At 56.9% G+C, this 17,274-nt stretch overlaps 2 protein-coding genes across 6 annotated transcripts; one reads left to right on the forward strand and one right to left on the reverse strand.

Moving 5' to 3' along the window:
* Positions 1 to 881: 881 nt before the first annotated feature.
* HSD17B7 (hydroxysteroid 17-beta dehydrogenase 7) lies at positions 882 to 10,408 on the forward strand. 5 transcript variants are annotated; one of them, XR_016022689.1, is made up of 10 exons: positions 882 to 1,007; positions 1,178 to 1,381; positions 3,390 to 3,482; positions 3,624 to 3,738; positions 4,903 to 5,097; positions 6,250 to 6,354; positions 7,015 to 7,071; positions 7,170 to 7,268; positions 7,648 to 8,671; positions 9,414 to 10,408. XR_016022689.1 is itself a non-coding variant. In XM_019747359.3 (9 exons), exons 1-9 carry the CDS (start codon positions 973 to 975, stop codon positions 9,513 to 9,515), a joined length of 1,005 nt encoding a protein of 334 aa, XP_019602918.2. In that variant the 5' UTR covers positions 882 to 972; the 3' UTR covers positions 9,516 to 10,408. The 5 variants fall into 5 exon arrangements, 2 of the variants coding, with proteins under 2 accessions (XP_019602918.2, XP_088657666.1); XR_016022690.1 differs by having other exon boundaries at positions 7,651 to 8,671; XR_012492835.2 differs by having other exon boundaries at positions 8,354 to 8,671.
* Positions 10,409 to 10,464: 56 nt separating this feature from the next.
* Positions 10,465 to 14,980, reverse strand: CCDC190 (coiled-coil domain containing 190). The gene is made up of 3 exons (XM_019747357.3): positions 14,686 to 14,980; positions 12,383 to 12,506; positions 10,465 to 12,149 (listed from the first exon to the last, which is right to left on the reverse strand). Exons 1-3 carry the CDS (start codon positions 14,978 to 14,980, stop codon positions 11,543 to 11,545), a joined length of 1,026 nt encoding a protein of 341 aa, XP_019602916.3. The 3' UTR covers positions 10,465 to 11,542.
* Positions 14,981 to 17,274: the final 2,294 nt, after the last annotated feature.

Genomic DNA, 17,274 nt, shown 5'->3' on the forward strand with positions numbered 1-17,274 from the left:
TGGTTGTCACAAAGCTGATTTCGATACACAGGAATCTCTCCTAAGTGCAAACATGGTCGCTTACGCCCGCCCGGTGCACGGAAGGCACCGAAAGCTGCGAACGACAGAACAGACGCAGACGCCCCAAGAGCCGGAGGGTGGAGCCGCCCAGAGCACCGCGCTTCTCCCCCGGCCCCGAGCACTGTGTTCACACTTTTAGTTTTCTGAGCAATGCGAACGTGTTTGTTCAGCGATGGCCAGGACAGAAGGGAACGGAGGTCATCGGAGGCGGCCACGGTGCAGACCCAGGCGGGGCTGGGAAGTTCTGGGATCCTGGGCTTGCGCGCCGTCCAGTCCGCGTTTTGGAAACCGGTGACTCTCGCACGATTCTGCATAAAACTCCTCATAAAGTCACTGTCCCAAAGGTGACTGTTTAGAGGAGGCGGTCTGGGCGCAGCAGCGGCTGCAAAGGGGCACAGTGCTGGGTCCGCTCGTGTAGAGGGGACACCTCGAGGGAGGACGGTCCCCAAGCTTCAGCTCCGCGTCCCGAAACTCGCCTGTGCTGCAAACGCCCCGAGGCCTTCGTGCACCGACTGTCAATCTGAGCGGCCGGAGCACAGAGCCCGCGCGTGCCCACGACCCCGGACCCGAGCGCGGCCGGGGAGCTCGCCCAGCTGGGCGGCCGGAGTCCCGGGCGGGCACCTGTGCAGCGGCGGCGGCGGAGCCGGGATTGGCTCGCGGCTCCGGGCCCCGCGGCTCCGCCCCTCGGCCTATCTCACCCCACCAGGAAGCGCTGCGTTCCGGGCCCCGATTGGAGGGACGGGAGGGGGCGTGGCCGTACTCCTCCTGGACCCTGATTGGAGTGCGTGGCGGGGCCGTGCGAAAGCTCCCAGCTCTGATTGGATGGCAGAGCGGGGAGGCGGGGCCGGGTGATCTGGTTTTCGTCTCCGAGAGCCGCGCGGGTCTTTCGCCGCGGAGAGTCGGTGCAGCGCGATGGGGAAGGTGGTGCTGGTCACCGGTGCGAGCAGGTGAGGCCTCCTGGGCGGTGGCGGCGGCGGGTCGGGGTCCGAGGAGGTGCCTGGGCGCCCCCTGCACCTCTGTCCGCCCCCTGCACCTCTGTCCGCCTGCGCTCGGGGCGGGGGGAACGTGCCGTCGGGCACCGGCTCGGGTAACGCAGGTCCGTGTCTGACCCCGCCAGTGGCGTCGGCCGAGCGCTGTGCCAGCGGCTGCTGCAGGAGGACGACGGGCTGCACCTGTGCTTGGCCTGCAGGCACCCGGGCCGGGCGGAGGCAGCCCGCGCCGCGCTGCTGGCCGCCCGCCCCTGCGCCCAGGTCACCGTGGTGCAGGTGGACGTCGGCGACCTGCGCTCCGTGCTGCGGGCCGCCCGGGAGCTGCGGCACAGGTGGGTCCCCGCCGGCGGGCTTTCCCCGCGACTGGGCCACACGGCGCGGAGCAAACCAGGAAGGGCCGGAGGCCCGGGCAGGGGCGGCGCGGAGTGCGGTGCTCACGCTCCGGGGGTCTCTCTCCCTCCCGGCGTGACCTTGGTGGTTTCGTGGACACTAACGCGGGAGTGAGCGCCGCTCCTGTGCGGCAGGTCGATGCCTCACGTTGCTGTGACTCCTTTGCCACCTGAGTGCGTTTTGCATCTTTCCCATCAGGCAGTAGGCGGGGCGGGTGCTGATATTCAAAACCGAAGTGACTCCGACCTGGGTTCCAGCACCTCTGGAAACCAGGTCTCCTCGCTGTGTCTTCAGGGAACACATTTAGTTATGACACATTAGTTATTTGGTATTTAATAATATTTAGTGACTTAGCAAGGCTGTGGGGTAGAAGGAAGCACCGAGGAAATCAGCGAATGGTCCCAGCTGAGGTCAGTGTTACTGCAGCGCTGAGTTATTTATTTTACCCTCTGACCAGCTCGCTTTGAGATGGGTGGTGGTATCCAGATTTAGGAAATGATGGTTGTGGTGACACTCACAGATTCAGGAATACGGGACAGTGTCCGGACACATCTCTTGCTCGTGTCAAATGTGCCCTGCACGTGATGGCCCAAATGGGCATCTTGGGTTACAGACTGGAAGTGGTCAGAGCCCAGGAGAGCGTGAGAGAGCCGGGGTCCCCTTAGCTGACGCTGCACAGTTGCTGACACCCCGACTCCCCTGTGGACTCTGGTCAGTGAGTTCTGGGCAGATGGAAACTGAGAAGCACGGTGGTGCTTCTGGCTCATGCAGGACAGGGCCGTGACGTCAGTCATTTAGTCGAGAGGTAAGGGCGCCATTCTCCTGAAGCCAGACTTTCATTTGCTGTCCTGGTGCAGTGTCCACTCTGCGCTGAGCGTTTCCTCTCCATTCCCCGCAAAAAAATTTTTTTTAAAATTAAAGTTTATTGAGGTGACAATTGTTAGTGAAGTTACATAGGTTTCAGGTGCACAATTCTGTATTACATCATCTATAAATCCCATTTGTGTGGTCACCACCCAGAGTCAGTTCTCCTTTCATCACCATATATTTGTTCCCTAGCAAAATTTGTTAACACACTCAGATGAAATTTGCAAATTACATTGTGGGACAGCTGACAATAGATGGTGCTGCCTTTTGACCTGATGGTGTCACTATTTTAAGCATTTTAACACTCAGTTTAATAATTAGAGTCACTGGGCTACCCATTACTTAGAAGATGAAGAAACGTTTGTGGGTGATCTGTATCGTAGCTCCTATGTGTCAAGGTCCCAGCTTTAGTCACTGTGGCCCCGTCCTGTCCTGGGCTGGACAGAGGACAGGGGACAGTGTGCTGCACAGAATTCCAGGAGAGACTCTGACTAGCCATAGTGTCAGCACAGGCTCTACTTGTCTTGAATCTAGTTCAAAAGAAATACACTGAGATTCAGGCGTATGTGGGTTTAATAGTGAACAAGCTTTCTCAGTCAGCATTTCACAGTTCCCCCCACGGCGAGTGTGCTGGAGGGAGCCTGCTGGCAGCACATTACGCTTCCAGCATCTGTGGTCCTCTTGCATTCCTGGGAGCCTCGTCATTTCTGAGGCTGCAGAGCACCTGGCAGGAAAGGTGTCCTCACGGTTCTCGGCGCTAGTAGGTGTCTCGGCGTTCAGGTTCCAGCGTGGGTGGGTCAGATTAGGTGAGTGTGTATGTCAGTATTATACAAATTTTACTTTTCGGCTGTGGAAGATGTGAATCTTAAAAACAAACAAACAAAAAACCCCAGAAAACTTCCTTAGACCAGAAGAAGGGGGCATTGATAGACGGAGGGCTGCCGCGGCCCAACTGGGGGTTGAGGCTGGAAGCAGGAGGCCTGGCCTCAGCGCCCAGTGCAGCGCCGTCCTGTTTGCAGCCACCATCAACATCGAACCCTCACAGACTGACATGACTCTCTTGTCTCGGTGTCTTTCTTGCAGGTTTCAGAGGCTAGACTGTGTGTATCTGAACGCTGGGATCATGCCTAACCCACACCTAAATCTCAGAGCACTTTTCTGTGGCATCTTCTCAAGGTAATTTCCACTCTCCAGATAATCTGGTTGGCAGGAAGGTGATGACTCTTCTGCCCGGTTTTGCCCAGCTGGGTCTGTCTCTTCAGTATCTTCAGTCGAGGAGGCTTTTACGAGTCATGCAATTGTCTTCTGCTGTTTCAGAAAAGTGATTCATATGTTCTCCACAGCTGAGGGGCTGCTGACTCAGGAGGACAGGGTCACGGCTGATGGGCTCCAGGAGGTGTTTGCGACCAATGTCTTTGGCCACTTTATCCTGGTAAAGTGTCACCAAGCCAACACTTGGCACTGGGGTCCTGGGGACTTGCGCAGGCCCTCCACCCTGCTGCTCGGGGACGCGCATTAGTGTGTGGCTGCGCTTTCAACCGGACGTTCCCTCTCTCCTCTGAAAACATTGCTGATATACATGTACATATGGAGAGTATTTGACACGACTCTGGAGACTGAGAGACAGTGACGAGACACACACGTGCCTTTGGAAACAGTACACAGCTGAGAGCAGGTGCCCCTGCCCGGCTCTGGGCTGGGCTTGGCCTCCGAGAGGAGGGTGTAATAGTAACTCCTGGCCCACCTTCTACTGTGATGTCTGATTTCTTGAGCCTCCGTCCTTGCGTGCTACAATTCCAGGTGCACACATGACATGAAGCGGCAGATGTAGGGCTTGTCCAGCGTGTGCCGTGTTCCAGCCCCAGGTCTGTCGCGTCTCCTAGGACGACATAACTGTCCAGGTCGAGTCAGCCAGCTGCTGTCATTGGAGGAACTGCTCCTGACCTGGGCTCTGACACTTTTATCCTCTCGGTCACATTTCTTCTTCCCCTGGAGCCTGTTTTCCCTCAAAATTAGTCCTTGTGTGGACTAGCTTATGTTTGTTATAAGTTAAGACATCCTCAAACATCAGGAGATCATGAAACCATTAAATGAGATAAATTTTGCACCAGTGTGGGACAGCCTCCGGTGTTTTAAGGAGAAACGGCAGGGTGCAGGGTTTTTTGTTTTTATTTAACCTTTACGGATTAACACACGTCTATAATGTCCCAGACAAATGGGGACATTGGCTGTCTTTGATGACCAGGCGCTGGGGTGCCGGCATGAATGGGACAGGCACGTTCCATTCTGTCTCCTTCAGCACTTTTTTTTTTTTAGCACTATTTTTTTTAATGATATCATTTGTTCCATCAAAAGATAATTAAAATATAAAGTCAGGATGGGATTGAATTCTTATCCAGCCTTTTGAAAAATTAGAAATTATTATCTAATATTTCCTTTATCTTTTTATAGATATTATTTGATATTTTCCTTTATCTTTTTATCCTAGCTTCTTTCTTTGTCCTGTTTTGAATTATTAAGCTAATTGGTAATGATAAAGGATAATTAATGTATTACTATTAATATGCGTAGCCTGTTAACTTTACTTCTCATTCAGATTCAGGAGTTGGAACCTCTCCTCACTCACAGTGACACCCCGTCTCGGCTCATCTGGACGTCCTCTCGCAACGCGAGGAGGTCTAATTTCAGCCTGGAGGACTTTCAGCACAGCAGGGGCCAGGAGCCCTACAGCTCTTCCAAATACGCCCTTGACCTTCTGAGTGTGGCTTTGAACCAGCACTTCAGCCAGCGGGTGAGGCCTGTGAGGGTGCTGTGACACGTGGAGCAGCGCTGTCTGACCACTCATTTCCTAGTCACGTGGCTTTCTGGTGACCATCGTGGCTCAGAAGATGCACTGCTGTCCGCGAGCAGGGTTGCCGTGAAGACGTGGTTAGACGGTGACATTGATAGTGGGTGTTCACGAAGCGTTCGGGGCAGAGGTGGCCAGCCCCTGAGCTCTCAGGTACGGGCTCCATGCCCCGGCCTGTTGCTCTTCCAGAGCTGTAGTCTCAGACCAGTAGCTGCTGTGAAGTGTCTCAGGTGCTGTGCTCTTTACCTGTGTGTGTCATTTAACCCCTTCCCTGTGTCACAATGACACAGGGCTGAGTATTCCCACCTTCATAGGAGAGACTAAGGCATCTCCCCAGAGGCCACACGGCTAGTAAATGATGGAGCCCAGGGTAGCGCCTGGCGCTGTCTGACCCTGGAGACTGGGCTTCTGCACTAACCCATCTGCCCCCAGGTGCCCCCATGTTTAGGGCCCTGGGCCAGGCTTGGGGTCGAGATGGAGACGTCCCTTGCAGCTTGTGTGACTGGACCCCTGCGGGGGCTCCTCCACCTGTTAGCGACCCTTCCAGTCACCTTCCTCTTGTTATGGGGGCTCTGTCTTCAGGACGGGTCTTTGTAAAGGGGCGAGTCCCAGGCTGAGGCCCTGGTTGGAGACCTTTGGTGGGAGAAGGTCTTCGGGAGACCCCTCCATCCTCTGTGACGCTAGGAGCTCCCACCTTCACCTGGAGGTCAGGGCAGGGGTGTGCGTTTTCTGCACCTGCGAGGACACGCACAGGAGGTTTGCGGTCTGCACCCACTAGAGCAGAAGCTCGGGGGCCGAGACTGCAGTGTGTTTCCTTATGGTACGTGCTTGCTGTGGCTGGTGACGTGGACCCCCAGGGGAGCAGCCCACGTGTCTTCTCCGGCCTCAGCCTGGCCCCTCTGTGTCCTGTAAGCTCCTCGCATGGCACTGCGTGTCACTGATGTGGCATCCCGAGCATCTCACACAGCTCTCAGTCCCCGATTCTTGGCTGACATGGTTGGCCCTGCGTCCCGCCCTGGCTGCTGGCTCGCTTGTCGCGTCGCTGGTGGGTGAGCATAGCGCTGGCCCGAGTCACACACCGACCTCTGTCCCCAGGGCCTGTACTCCAGTGTGGCGTGCCCAGGGACCATGCTGACCAACTTGACCTACGGGATTCTGCCGCCCTTTCTCTGGACCCTGATGATGCCCGTCATATGGCTGGTAAGCGTTGAACGTGTCTGACTTCACTTCAGCTGCTCCACTTGGGACCGAAAAGATGTGTCTGAGGTTGGGAAGCGATCTGAGAAGCTGAGCTCAGAGGTGGCTGGGTCCCGTGCCCCTGGAGGTTTTGAAGTCACTTAGAACGTGGCCTCTGCTTCCTGCTGCCGCTGCCCCATGTGCCACGGCTGAGCGCCCACTTCTCATGTGGGCGTTTCCGTGACTGCATGTGGGGCACCTGTGCTAAGCGGTGCTAACCAGACTGAGCTTCAGTGCGGCCTGTGCATTAGAAGTTCCCAGGGACGCGGCCTGTGTGCTTGCTTCTCTGTTCTGTGTTTTCAGTGTCTGGCAGGGCGCTGTTCCTCCGGCACACACAGAAAACAACCCCTAGGAACCGCCCTTCGCTTGCAGAGCTCAGGAAACTGTCCCCGCAGGGCAGGCATCGGAGGGAGACGAGAGGGAATAGGCCTTCGTGTTAAAAGGCTTCGCTGGGAGCGGTGGACATCCAGTGCTGTCCCTAGTTTAGATTCCTTCAGGCTTCTGATGCTTAAAAAATGTTCAGTAATAAGAAATGCAGGTTATGTTTTTAAGTTTGTGAACGAGTGAGGCTTTTGTAGCTCTAGTCCAAGCTCCCCAAAGTGACCACTGTCTTCTTTTTCTCAGATCCGCTTTTTCGCAAATGCCTTCACTCTGACGCCGTACAATGGGGCCGAAGCGCTGGTATGTGCTCGTGGGGGTCACTTCTGCGGCCGCTTCGCGCATGTGCACGTGAGTTGCCCGGCAGAACGAGACACACATGGACACCCCTTCCTTTCCAGGTGTGGCTCTTCCACCAAAATCCTGAGTCTCTGAACCCTCTGAGCAAGTACCTGAGCGCCACCACGGGCTTTGGAAGCAATTATGTAACGACCCAGAAGGTAAAGGTGTTTGCACCATTACATGGAGAGGTTTACACAAGGCCGCTGGACGGCTGCCCAGAGAACCTTCCCTGGGATTCGCTGTCCCCTGGCATCACATGGGCTGCCTCCATTTCCATCTGCTCTCTCCTGCCTCTGGGCCTTTGCATATCTTGTCTCCACCCAAACTGCTTTCACCCTCCTTCTTTCCACTGATTGGTTTCTGCTATTTATCCTTAAAATCTCAGCTTGTGCCCCACCCCAGCCCCCGGGACCCTTCAGCCGGTCCGGTGCCTCCAGTACAGGCTGTCCCGACAGCTCCTTCCTGTGCCGTGCTCGTTCAGCATGGGCTCCCCTGTGTGAATGTGAGCCCTGCGACGAGGCTGAGACCCCTTCCCAGCAGCTGGCAGGCGCTCAGTAAGCGCACCGCGAGTTGGACGGAATAGAAAATCTCTGTCTGCATGGAGTTGACTTCCCCTCAGGTGTTCAGTTCTGCTTTTGACGATTATTAGCTTTAGTACATCGATGCTGTGAGGAGGCAACAGATGGAGGATGGAACAAACCAGTGCTGTGTGTTTTGGACCCTGTCTCATCTTCTAAAAAGAAATCACACACAGAGTTACCTGTTAGGAAATGAGAAAGTATATTTTGAACCTACAAAAACTGTTTTTGTTGTGTTTTTGTCATGAGTGAGGTTTTTTTCCTCCTTCCCCCCATTTTTCACTGCCCAGCTTATGGGGGCATTGGCGTAAAGACAACAACAAGGAGGCGAATCCGTCGTGAGCTCAGTCACGGGGTTGGGGCGTTCGTGTCTGATGTGAGTAGCGTGAGTTCCGGGGGCCGTGCTGCCCACAGTGCCCGTCTCTGAAAAGGAACCTGTGAAGCTCCAGCGTTTTCCCAAATCAGCTCTGTGGGGCCCTGGCTCCTTGACAAGAGTTGCAAAAAAAAAAAAACCGCATTGGGCGAGTAAGGCTGAGAAATGCTTCCTGTCGGTCCCTTGCAGGGACCTGCTCGCCCAGTGACGGCTGTGAGAGGTGACGCGGGTGTGTGACAGGTTTAAAACGGGGTTTTCCAAATGTCGTTGACGTGTGACTTTCCTTCCTCAGATGTTACACGACACTTACTGACACCCCCAGAGCATTCCTGGGAGCTCGGTTGCAAAGGGATAAGCTGGAGGCCCTCAGAGCTGGTTTGGGCCGCCTCCCTGTTAACCCGGAGGGCGGGCAGTTCACGAGGGGAGAACACGGTGCTTCTGTCAGCCTCTGGAAAGGCCTAGGAGAGCGTTTCACCTCGATCAGCGCGGGGAGGTCGCCTTCTCTGTTGGAAGGTGGGGTTGAGCTGGCGAGATCCTCAGACCCCTTGCAGTGTGGAGAAGCTAACGTTGAATGAATGGATGAAAGTGCTATTTTCAGAATGTTACAAAGGTTTGTTTTTTAAAATTTCAGGCGCTGTGAAGAAAGGCTTAGTTTCTGAGGTTTAGGGTCTGTGTTGACTTGGACCAGTCACTGCTTTATTTTCTAGTGGCTGAAAGGTTGCTTTTACACCGTGGGTATCGGTGAGAATCAGATTTTTCTTCATGAAACGCCAGTGGGTTAAGCAGGATGGAAGCTGAGATTTTGCGCGTGGACGAGCACGTGGAGAAGGTGGCCTTCAGCTGGCATGGCCGCTCCCCAGACGGCAGGCGCCAAGGACGCCTGGGGGGCACCGCACAGCCGTCCACTCTCGTATCATCGGCCAGAGCTTGGGCACACGCTGCCCACCAGCTGGGCAGGGGCTGGAGTGGCGTCCTTGGGGGCAGAGAGCTGCCCGCACCAGGGCTCTTTGACTGAAGAAGGTGGATGGTAGGAGGTGGTTGGAGTTAAAAAGCAAATGTCTCGACTGTTTCATTGGGCCTTTGGCCCACGTTGGTTGCTGTGTTCTGTGACTGGGACACAGGACTCTGGGGACAGCGGGCTGGACCCTGCAGTCCTGCTGTTCAGGGAGAGTCAGTGGTTTGCTGTGTGTCAGGGCTGGATGGAGAGTTGGTGCCTTCGGGATCTCGGGGTTCAGATGCCGCGGCCCCGCGTCCTTCCCCAGTTCTCTTACGAACGTAGGAGGCCTTCCTGTTGCACAAACGGCGTTCATGGCGTTTCCTTCCCGTCATCCTGATCTTTGATTCTTTTCCAGATGGACATAGATGGAGACACTGCTGAAAAATTTTACCAAAAGTTGCTGGAACTGGAGAAGCACGTTAAAGGCACGATTCAGGACACAGACACGCAGAGCTGACGGGGACATGGAGCGCCCTGTGTGTCCTGGGGTGTGGGGTGCTGTCATCTGTGGGTGGTGAGCTGTGACAGGCCCTCGCCTGCCTTTAGTGTCACCTCTGGGACTCCGTGTGCTCGTGAGAGACGTTCATAGAGTAAAACATCCGTTAGAGCCTCCATAACAGGGTCACAGCCCGAGTCCTAAACGCCTGGATCTCCCGACAGCACCTGCTCACCTCATCCTGCCCCTGGGAGCCCGAGCCACCCCGTGGGACAAGCACGCACCTCACAGGGGCCGTGCCCACTTGGGTGCAGGCTCAGCCGTTGCCCTTTCAGCGTCTGACCTTATTTCTTCCCCACATGCTGCTGCTAACAGTCCCGAGGTTTTTGGTCCTGACCGTCCGAGTACAGGCGCCGTGTGGCCAGTCACAGGACGTGAGGTGTGTGTGCTGCTTCAGCTGCTTGTCACCTAAGAGCGTCTTTAAGCCGAACCGCGGAGCTGCATTTGTGTCGGGCCTGGTTTCTCTCACTGTCGACAACTCTGTACTTTACTGACCAGTGCGTTTTTGTGATCGTGTTCGAATGGATGTGAACTTGCGACCGAACAGTGATCTGCTCACAGTGTCCCAGTAAAATCTTCCAGCTGCATCGTTGCTGGGGGCAGCTGCTGGCTTCCCGGGGGTGGAATTGGCCAGGACTGGTTCCCATGTGTGAAGACAAAACACTAAAATGCAGGATGGTTTTATGCTAAGTAACCAACAGGAATGCAGTGAAGGGAGTGACAAATGAGTTAGTGAAAGTGAAAAGTATGTATAAATGTGATTTCCATACACTTTGAAGTGTGAACTTTCGTTACAATGTCTCTAATTGTGTTGCTCACGGAGTTGGTAATAAAGTTACACGTTGTGCCCAGAACCCGAGGTCGTCGCTATCCAGTGTGAGCCCAGCACTCGCCCCTCCCGCCCTCACGTGTGTTTGGGGAAGCAGCTTGTGACTGACCAGTCCCTCGCGTGTGACGTGGGCACTTGTCTGCCCGCTTCCTCCGTCCGTGGCCATAGGGTGGACATTGAATTCAGGAACACATGTCAGGGAATGAAGCATGTTGTTGAGAATGATGGCAGAGTTCCCGTAAGAGACCAGGGAGTCGGAATGTCACTGCTCGAAGCCACAGTGGCGTGACTGCATGGCTCTGGCACTGCACGAATGTCACCGGGAACAGAGTGTGAAATACTGCAGATCAGGGGCTGCCAGATGCAGGCACGGGTGTGCAGAGCGTTTATTTCTCAAGGTCACAGACAGGTGTACCTGGAGAAGGTTAATCCAGTGGGACAGGCCTGGGCTGTGGCCACGGTGATGGCCCTGTCCTCCGGGTGTGGCTCCCAGAGCAAGACCTGCTTGGTCTTTCTTCACAACTCACATGAGTCAGATGGGAGTGGGCAGAGGAGGAGGGCGGGCCGGGCTGTGGCGTGTGCTGCGGGCTGGCCCAGCCTCACGGTGCCAGTACCTCAGTGGCCATGAATCCCCTTTGTGGCCCTGGCCTGCCTCCCCGTGGCTGTGGTCCTTGGAAGGAGAGGTGAGAGAGCACAGGTTGGAAGTGTTCGTTGTTAGGGTGCAAAAGGTTTGATGTGAGCAGGCTGGGCGTGGGAATGAGAAGATGGAAGTGCAGCGGCCTGGAAGTGGCGACGGCAGCTCAGGCCCTGGCAGGACGGTGGGTTCATTCCTGGACCGCGTTTTCCATGAGTTCCTGCTGTGACCACCGGATGTGAACTGAAACGGGAGCTGTGCGTGTGGCTAGCAGGTGACTCACCGCAGAAACGGGGAGCAGGAACTTGAAATTTTTCCTTCCGGGAAAAGTCAGCTGTCAGTGTCGACTCATATCCTGGTGACATTAGCAACACGAGTGCATCACTTAAAACGTCTCCCCTCATTTCCGTGGGCAGCATTGCTCATTCAGTGAAAGGTTATGTTCCGTCAAAAGGAAAAACGGTTTAAAATGAAATGTGCGTGTGTGTGGCCGACCGCTCACGGCAGCCACCCGAGCGGTGAATGTCACTGAGGCCACACCAGGTGCGGAGACAGGAGGTGGCTTGGGCGGCCGCCCTGCTCCCCTCCCTCCCTGCTCTGGGGCACAGGCCCCCTGGTCCCGAATATCTCCCCAATGCTGAGCAGCCTCTCAGACTTGGGGGGCTCCCTGTGCCGCAGGTAGTGGGCCTGCCCGGCCTTTGCAAACAGCTCCAGGTGGGTGGCCGCTGAGGACGCACCCTTGAGGGTTTCTGCACATCCTGGGGGATTTGGGGACATTTGTTCCCCTGCGCTGTGGTCTGGCTGCAGGCTGGCATCTCCTGATCTGGCCTCGTCACTGTGTGCCACTCCACTGTCACCCACTTGGCTGGCCCCGGGGCCTGGGTCTGCGGTGCCAGCTGGGATGTCTTGACCCTGGCAGAGCAGAGATGACCCCGCTGGCGTGACTCCCTTCGCTGGCCTTGTAGACGCTTTCTCTCGGGCTGGTGGCTTGTCTTCTCTGCAACGGGAAGTTCTGTGATTTTGAGATAGCGACTGTTCTTTGCTTATTGTGGCGTCCCTGGGGCCAGTGTGACGGGAAGGCCTCTGGGACTTGGTCCTGTGTGTTTCTTGGACCATATTGGTGGCTGGTGCTCTAGGAAAGGAGAAGAAGGATCTCTGAAAACCCATGAAGAAGCTGATATTTTGAATTTTCAGTTGTCAGCGTACGGCCCCTTTGTGTGGTATCGGCTGGGGTGACGATGGTTGACGGGGGTGAAGGGTGAGACCGATGTGGGAAGCGTCTGAGCTTAAGGAGGGGCCGTGTTTGCTCAGGGAGGGGACGTGCAGAGACCTGGGAAGAGGCCTGAGTTAGGGCCCGAGTCTCACCTGACTTGACCAGCCCGCCGAGCTCCGTGCATCCACTCTCCCCGTGGTGGGGACACAGGGATGCCTTCCAGTCTCCTCTGAATTCCATTCCCGAAATAAGAGGAGCGCTTTTTCCTGACGATATCTGCTTTGAGTTAATTAAAAAGTTGAGTTACCGGTTGAATTGCGTCTCCCTGAAATGTCGCATGTGGAAGTCTGAACCCCAGGACCTCAGCATGTGACCCTTGTTTGGAGAGAGAGCATTTATAGACGGAATCATGTCCAGATGGGCCATTAGGTGGGCGCTCATCCAGCATGACTGGTGTCCTGTGACAAAGGGAAATGAGAACACACACACACAGGGAAGACGAGAGGGCACAGGAGAAGACGGCTTCTGCAGCCGAGGACGCAGGCTGGGACACATCCTCCCTCAGCCCCAGGGCCAGCCCTGCCCACACCTTGGTCTTGGACTCCGGTCCTCCAGACTGAGACCGGAAGTCCTGTCGCTTAAGCCCCACTTTGTGGCACTTTGTTATGGCCGCCCTGAAAAATCTCCTACTGTGAGAGAAGAAGGAAATGGGCGGAGAAGCAGGGTGGGACTTGTCCTGGATGACACTGCCCCGTGGGCTGCCCTGGCTGATGGAAGCAAGCTGAAACACTGCGCAGGTCCCCAGGGGCTTTCCAGAACATGCTGGCAAGGACTAGAAGACACACCCAGACCGACGTTTGAGCTGGCCGGCCCGGGGTGGCTGTGCGAGTGTTTATCTGGCAAACACGGTGTTTTCAAAACAAGATAAATGACTGGTGTGCACGGTACCCACGGACGGTGCCATTTCATTCACCTCAGTCATGGGGCCTCGGCCGTGGTCCTTTGTCCTCCACTCTGCAGCTCGTGGCCGCTGCATAGGGCCCCACTGGTTCCCAGACGCCACCAGGTGGTCACTTGGGGCAACCGTCTTGCATGAGAGCTGCTCTAAGGCACTGAGTTCCCTACGGCCATGGCCGCTCGTAGGCACCATGGGTGACATGACTGGACCGGCCCAGAATTCACTCAGACTCCTAAAACCCTTCCATCTGATTGCGTCTTTGGTAGGTAGGCAAGAGGAGAGGGTCGTGTGTGTGTGTGTGTGTGTGTGTGTGTGTGTGTGTGTGTGTGTGCTCTGTGGGAGACCTACACCTGTCCCCTGCACACTGAGACTTGGAATGTCACCTCCCAGCCAGGTCACGTCTGCATTTAGACCTGCAGGGCCAGCAGGCTCAGAAAGGGACATGGCTTGTGTCTGACACTTGACCTTTCTCCAGTGGCCCATCAGGGGAGGCATGGCACCTGCCTGTATCGAGTTACCCGATTTAACATGTTTCCACGCCCGCTTTGTGCCGGGCATTTTCTGCATATCTCAGGATGTTCACTTCCGCTGGCCAGAGCACTGCCTTAGGCCTTCAAACCCCGGCCGGAAGTCTGGCCGGAACGCTGGGGTCTGCCCTTGGGCCTGCCTTAACTATGGCAGCCAGTGACCCTTCGAACAAAGAGCACGTGAACTCTCCCCCCGCACCCCCCAAACCCTGGAGAGTGGAATCTAAGCTCTTGCAAAAGCTACGAGCTGCTGGCACTTGGGGACACGCCCGCCCTGCTGACTGACGCCACCTGCTGCTCCTGGCCTGTAGACCCCGCAGGACGAGCTCTGTGTGACCACGTCAGGCTGGGCTGCGTCTGGGCTGGCCCTGCGGCCAGGTGGCCTCATGCCTTGTGCTTGTGCCTCTGCCCACTCGTCCCTGCCCACTCCACCTACGCCGATGTGCCCCGCCTGCCTTGGTGGTCTGACCTGAGGCCTTTGGGACAAGAAACCTGCAAAGCACTGAGACTCCGCACATACTGTTTTCTTCCTTTTCCCTAAATTTACTGTCAAAGCGTCAAGGCTCCCAGAGGGTTAGACTTTCCAGAACCCACACACACAAATGTTTTCTGCTTGTTCCACACCACCTGCTGCTGAGGTCAGGTCCATGCAGCGAGGGCAGCACCGTGGGCCCTGCCGTGGCACAACCCCTGGAAGTGGGAATGCTGGAGGCGCAGACAAAAGGTGAAACCAAAGGAACCCAGATGCAGCGAGGGAAAGCAGGATGAGAAACAAAGCAGGTAGAGAGCGGAGGGTTCAGGCGCGAGAAGCTGACAGCAAGACTGAGGAGACTGAGAAGAGTTCACGCAGGAGTATGCGGGCGTGGCCACGTGACGGGACGTGTGACGGGACCGGGGACCAGGGTGGGAGCAGGCGCTGCCTGGGCGCCCGGGGTGTGCGTGGAGGGTCCCTGCTGTGCCCTGGGCTCACCGTCCCGCAGCCGCTGCAGCTGTGTCTGGAGCTGCCTCTGCTCGCGGGCCAGCAGTGCCAGATGGCGCAGGCGGGTCTCCTCCAGCCTCTGCAGACACTGGCTGAGCCGGGCCTCAGCCTGTTTGGCCGCCTTCTGCTCCGCGTCCCAGCGCTTGTACAGCTGGGCCCTGACGGTGCGGCTGCTCATCCTCGTGGCCAGACAGTCACACAAGCTTCTCCCAGGCACCCCGACGGCCGGAACCTGAGCCCTGAGTTGGTCTGACGTCAGTGTTTGAATCGTGTGTATTGAATCCATGGCTGCCTGTCACCTGACTCACACGATGGGAAGTCGGCCTTAAAGAAAACGGGCCCCGAGAGACACAGGATTGGGGGTGAAGCTGGTCCCTGAGCCACAGTCTCTTTGCTGTGAAATAGTTACAGATGACAGGCTCCCTGGATGGCTCCCCACCCCAGAGCTGTAACGATCAAGTGCAAAGTATACCAACAACTCTGAGAAAACAGGAAGCCGTTACATATATGAGGCATTTCCACCCGATCAGAGAAGTCCCTTCTGGTCTCCCTGAAAGCTGCTCAGAGGTCTGGAGAGGGTTTGAGGACCCCGGGCCCCCTCAGTTCAGCTGCCACTTGCGGGTCCGTGTGGCTTGTCACCCGGGCAGGTGCCAGGCCCTCTGCTGACAGCGGCCGGTCACGGCTCCTGCTTTCAGGTTTGTGACTCTGGAGCCAAATCTGAGCAGTGTGGAGTGGAACCTACTGGCCACAAAATAGCACAGGCAGCCCATCTGGGCAGCCCTGGGCCTGGAGCTGGACTGGCCCCTTGGCCCTGAGGACCAAGCCCATGCCAGCGTCCCCCCCTCCGCCCTCGCCACACTCAGCTAGGAGCACGAAAGGACTTGGGTGACAGCAATCGGGCACAGGCCTGGTGTTGGGAGGGAGGCTCAGGCCAGGACACAGGACAGAGGCGGTAACAGCTCGTTTGGAGTTGGGGGTGGAGGCAAAGCTTGTGTGAGGGCTGGGGGTGGCGCTTACCTACACGCCCAGCTTCTCGCCGCCAGTGCTGCTGGTTTCCTGCGTGTCTCTGAGCCTGCGCTAGTGAGCTTGTTTCTGTTCAGCAAACTCTGAGTGTGGGGTTGGGGCTGTGGGAGGGGAGGGGCCGTCGAGAACACTGAGTGTGCTTGAAAGCCTCTTGTTGTCCGACACCTCCCTGGTCTGGAATGCTGGCTCTCCGGGCACCGGTCCCAGTGCGGGCGCCCCCTCCCGCCCGCGTCCCACTTCCCCAGAGACCCCCCTCCTGGGCTGTGTCCTTGGGAACCAAGCACAGAGGGGACGCCTGTGCCTCGTGCCCCCACCTGTGCCATTGTCCCTCCCCCGTCTCCACTTCTTGGAAACCAGGTCAGGCCCCAAAAGCAAGCCCCCTGTTTTGTTCTTGGCCCTGCACATGTTGTGCAGCGGAGGAGTTAATCGCGTGTAATCGGTGCATAATCGGTGTACTTGGCGTTGCCGCACGCCGTCTGGCCTCTCCCAGGCCTGCACGTGGTTCCTGTGCTTCGGTGCCTATTAAGATTTGTCAAGTTGTAGCCACAGAACACGGCAAAGTGAAGTGTCATCAGCTTTTGTGATCGTATCTGGCACAGCTGTCGCAGGCAGCCTGTGAGGTGCTGGTTACAGAACAAGGACAAAGGGGGGTTTCCTGTCGCCTTGGAGAGGCTCTGTGTCCCGCTGGGGCTTGCGACCCCAGAACTCACTGAGAGGCAGCTAAACAGTTACCTCAGCCGCCCCCTAGCACCATAAACAAGGTTACAAAAGGGCGGGCGGGCTCATTCTCTCCCCGGGAGGTGACTCCTTTCTCTCCCTTCCACAAGGTAGTTCTCTCTCCTCCAGAACTTAAGGAGTGGGGTGCGGTCCACTTGCAGGAGCGTCTGAGACAACGGGCACCTCGTCCCCAGTGGGGGACATGGGGTGACAGGACCACACCGCAGCCCCCACTGCCACCTTCTGTTGCTACCAGAGCTGGTGACAGTGAGGGGCTTCTCAGAAGAGCTTGTTTGTCTCACGTCCTCTTGAGAGTGAGCTGAAAGGGGTGAGGGGGAGTTTGCAGAAATGACCCCAGTGTGAAGGGTGGGCCTGGGCGGGAAGGGGGCCACACCCATCCCTCTTCCCCTGGCCCCTGAGTCTGAGAGGGGTTTCCCGGCTCCTGTGAAGGGGCACGGGTCTCACGGGGAAGCAGCAAGCGTGCCATTGCCCTTGGAGCAGTCTAGTCACATAGGGTCCCACTCACCCAGGGCGGCCTGAGCCACGGACACGACCGCAGGCATCTGATGGCACGAGAGCTTCCTCATGGGGACGACAGGCGTCCGAGCAGAGGACAGCAGCCACGTGGGGCGCGCAGGGCAAGACCTGGACGGCCTCAGTGCCAGCAGCGCAGCCGTCACCAGGAAGGGCCTGCCTCTACCCGTCCCTTGTCCCCAACCTCAGAGGGGCTGAGCGCTGAGAAGACGAGGAAGGGGAGGACGCAAATGCTGGTTCCCCACTCAGCCCCGAGGGCTGACCACCGCCGTCCCCTCTGCGTCCCTTGCATTCCCGTGAGGAAGC

Source organism: Rhinolophus sinicus, chromosome 11 (assembly GCF_057876585.1).
Source record: "Rhinolophus sinicus isolate RSI-liver-muscle chromosome 11, RSI-T2T, whole genome shotgun sequence".
Classification (NCBI taxonomy): Eukaryota; Metazoa; Chordata; class Mammalia; order Chiroptera; family Rhinolophidae; genus Rhinolophus; species Rhinolophus sinicus.

Bases quoted from the DNA above. Each gene is read 5' to 3' on its own strand.
- CCDC190 (XM_019747357.3), bottom strand. From the start codon at position 14,980: ATGGATTCAATACACACGATTCAAACACTGACGTCAGACCAACTCAGG. The intron at 12,507-14,685 runs GTGAGCCCAGGG...AACTCAAAGCAG, and splicing joins GCTGCAGCGGCTGCGGGACG to ATATCGTCAGGAAAAAGCGC. The intron at 12,150-12,382 runs GTGAGACTCGGG...CTCCTTTCCTAG, and splicing joins CGGCGGGCTGGTCAAGTCAG to AGCACCAGCCACCAATATGG.
- HSD17B7 (XM_019747359.3), top strand. From the start codon at position 973: ATGGGGAAGGTGGTGCTGGTCACCGGTGCGAGCAG. The intron at 6,355-7,014 runs GTAAGCGTTGAA...TCTTTTTCTCAG, and splicing joins TGATGCCCGTCATATGGCTG to ATCCGCTTTTTCGCAAATGC. The intron at 7,072-7,169 runs GTATGTGCTCGT...CTTCCTTTCCAG, and splicing joins ACAATGGGGCCGAAGCGCTG to GTGTGGCTCTTCCACCAAAA.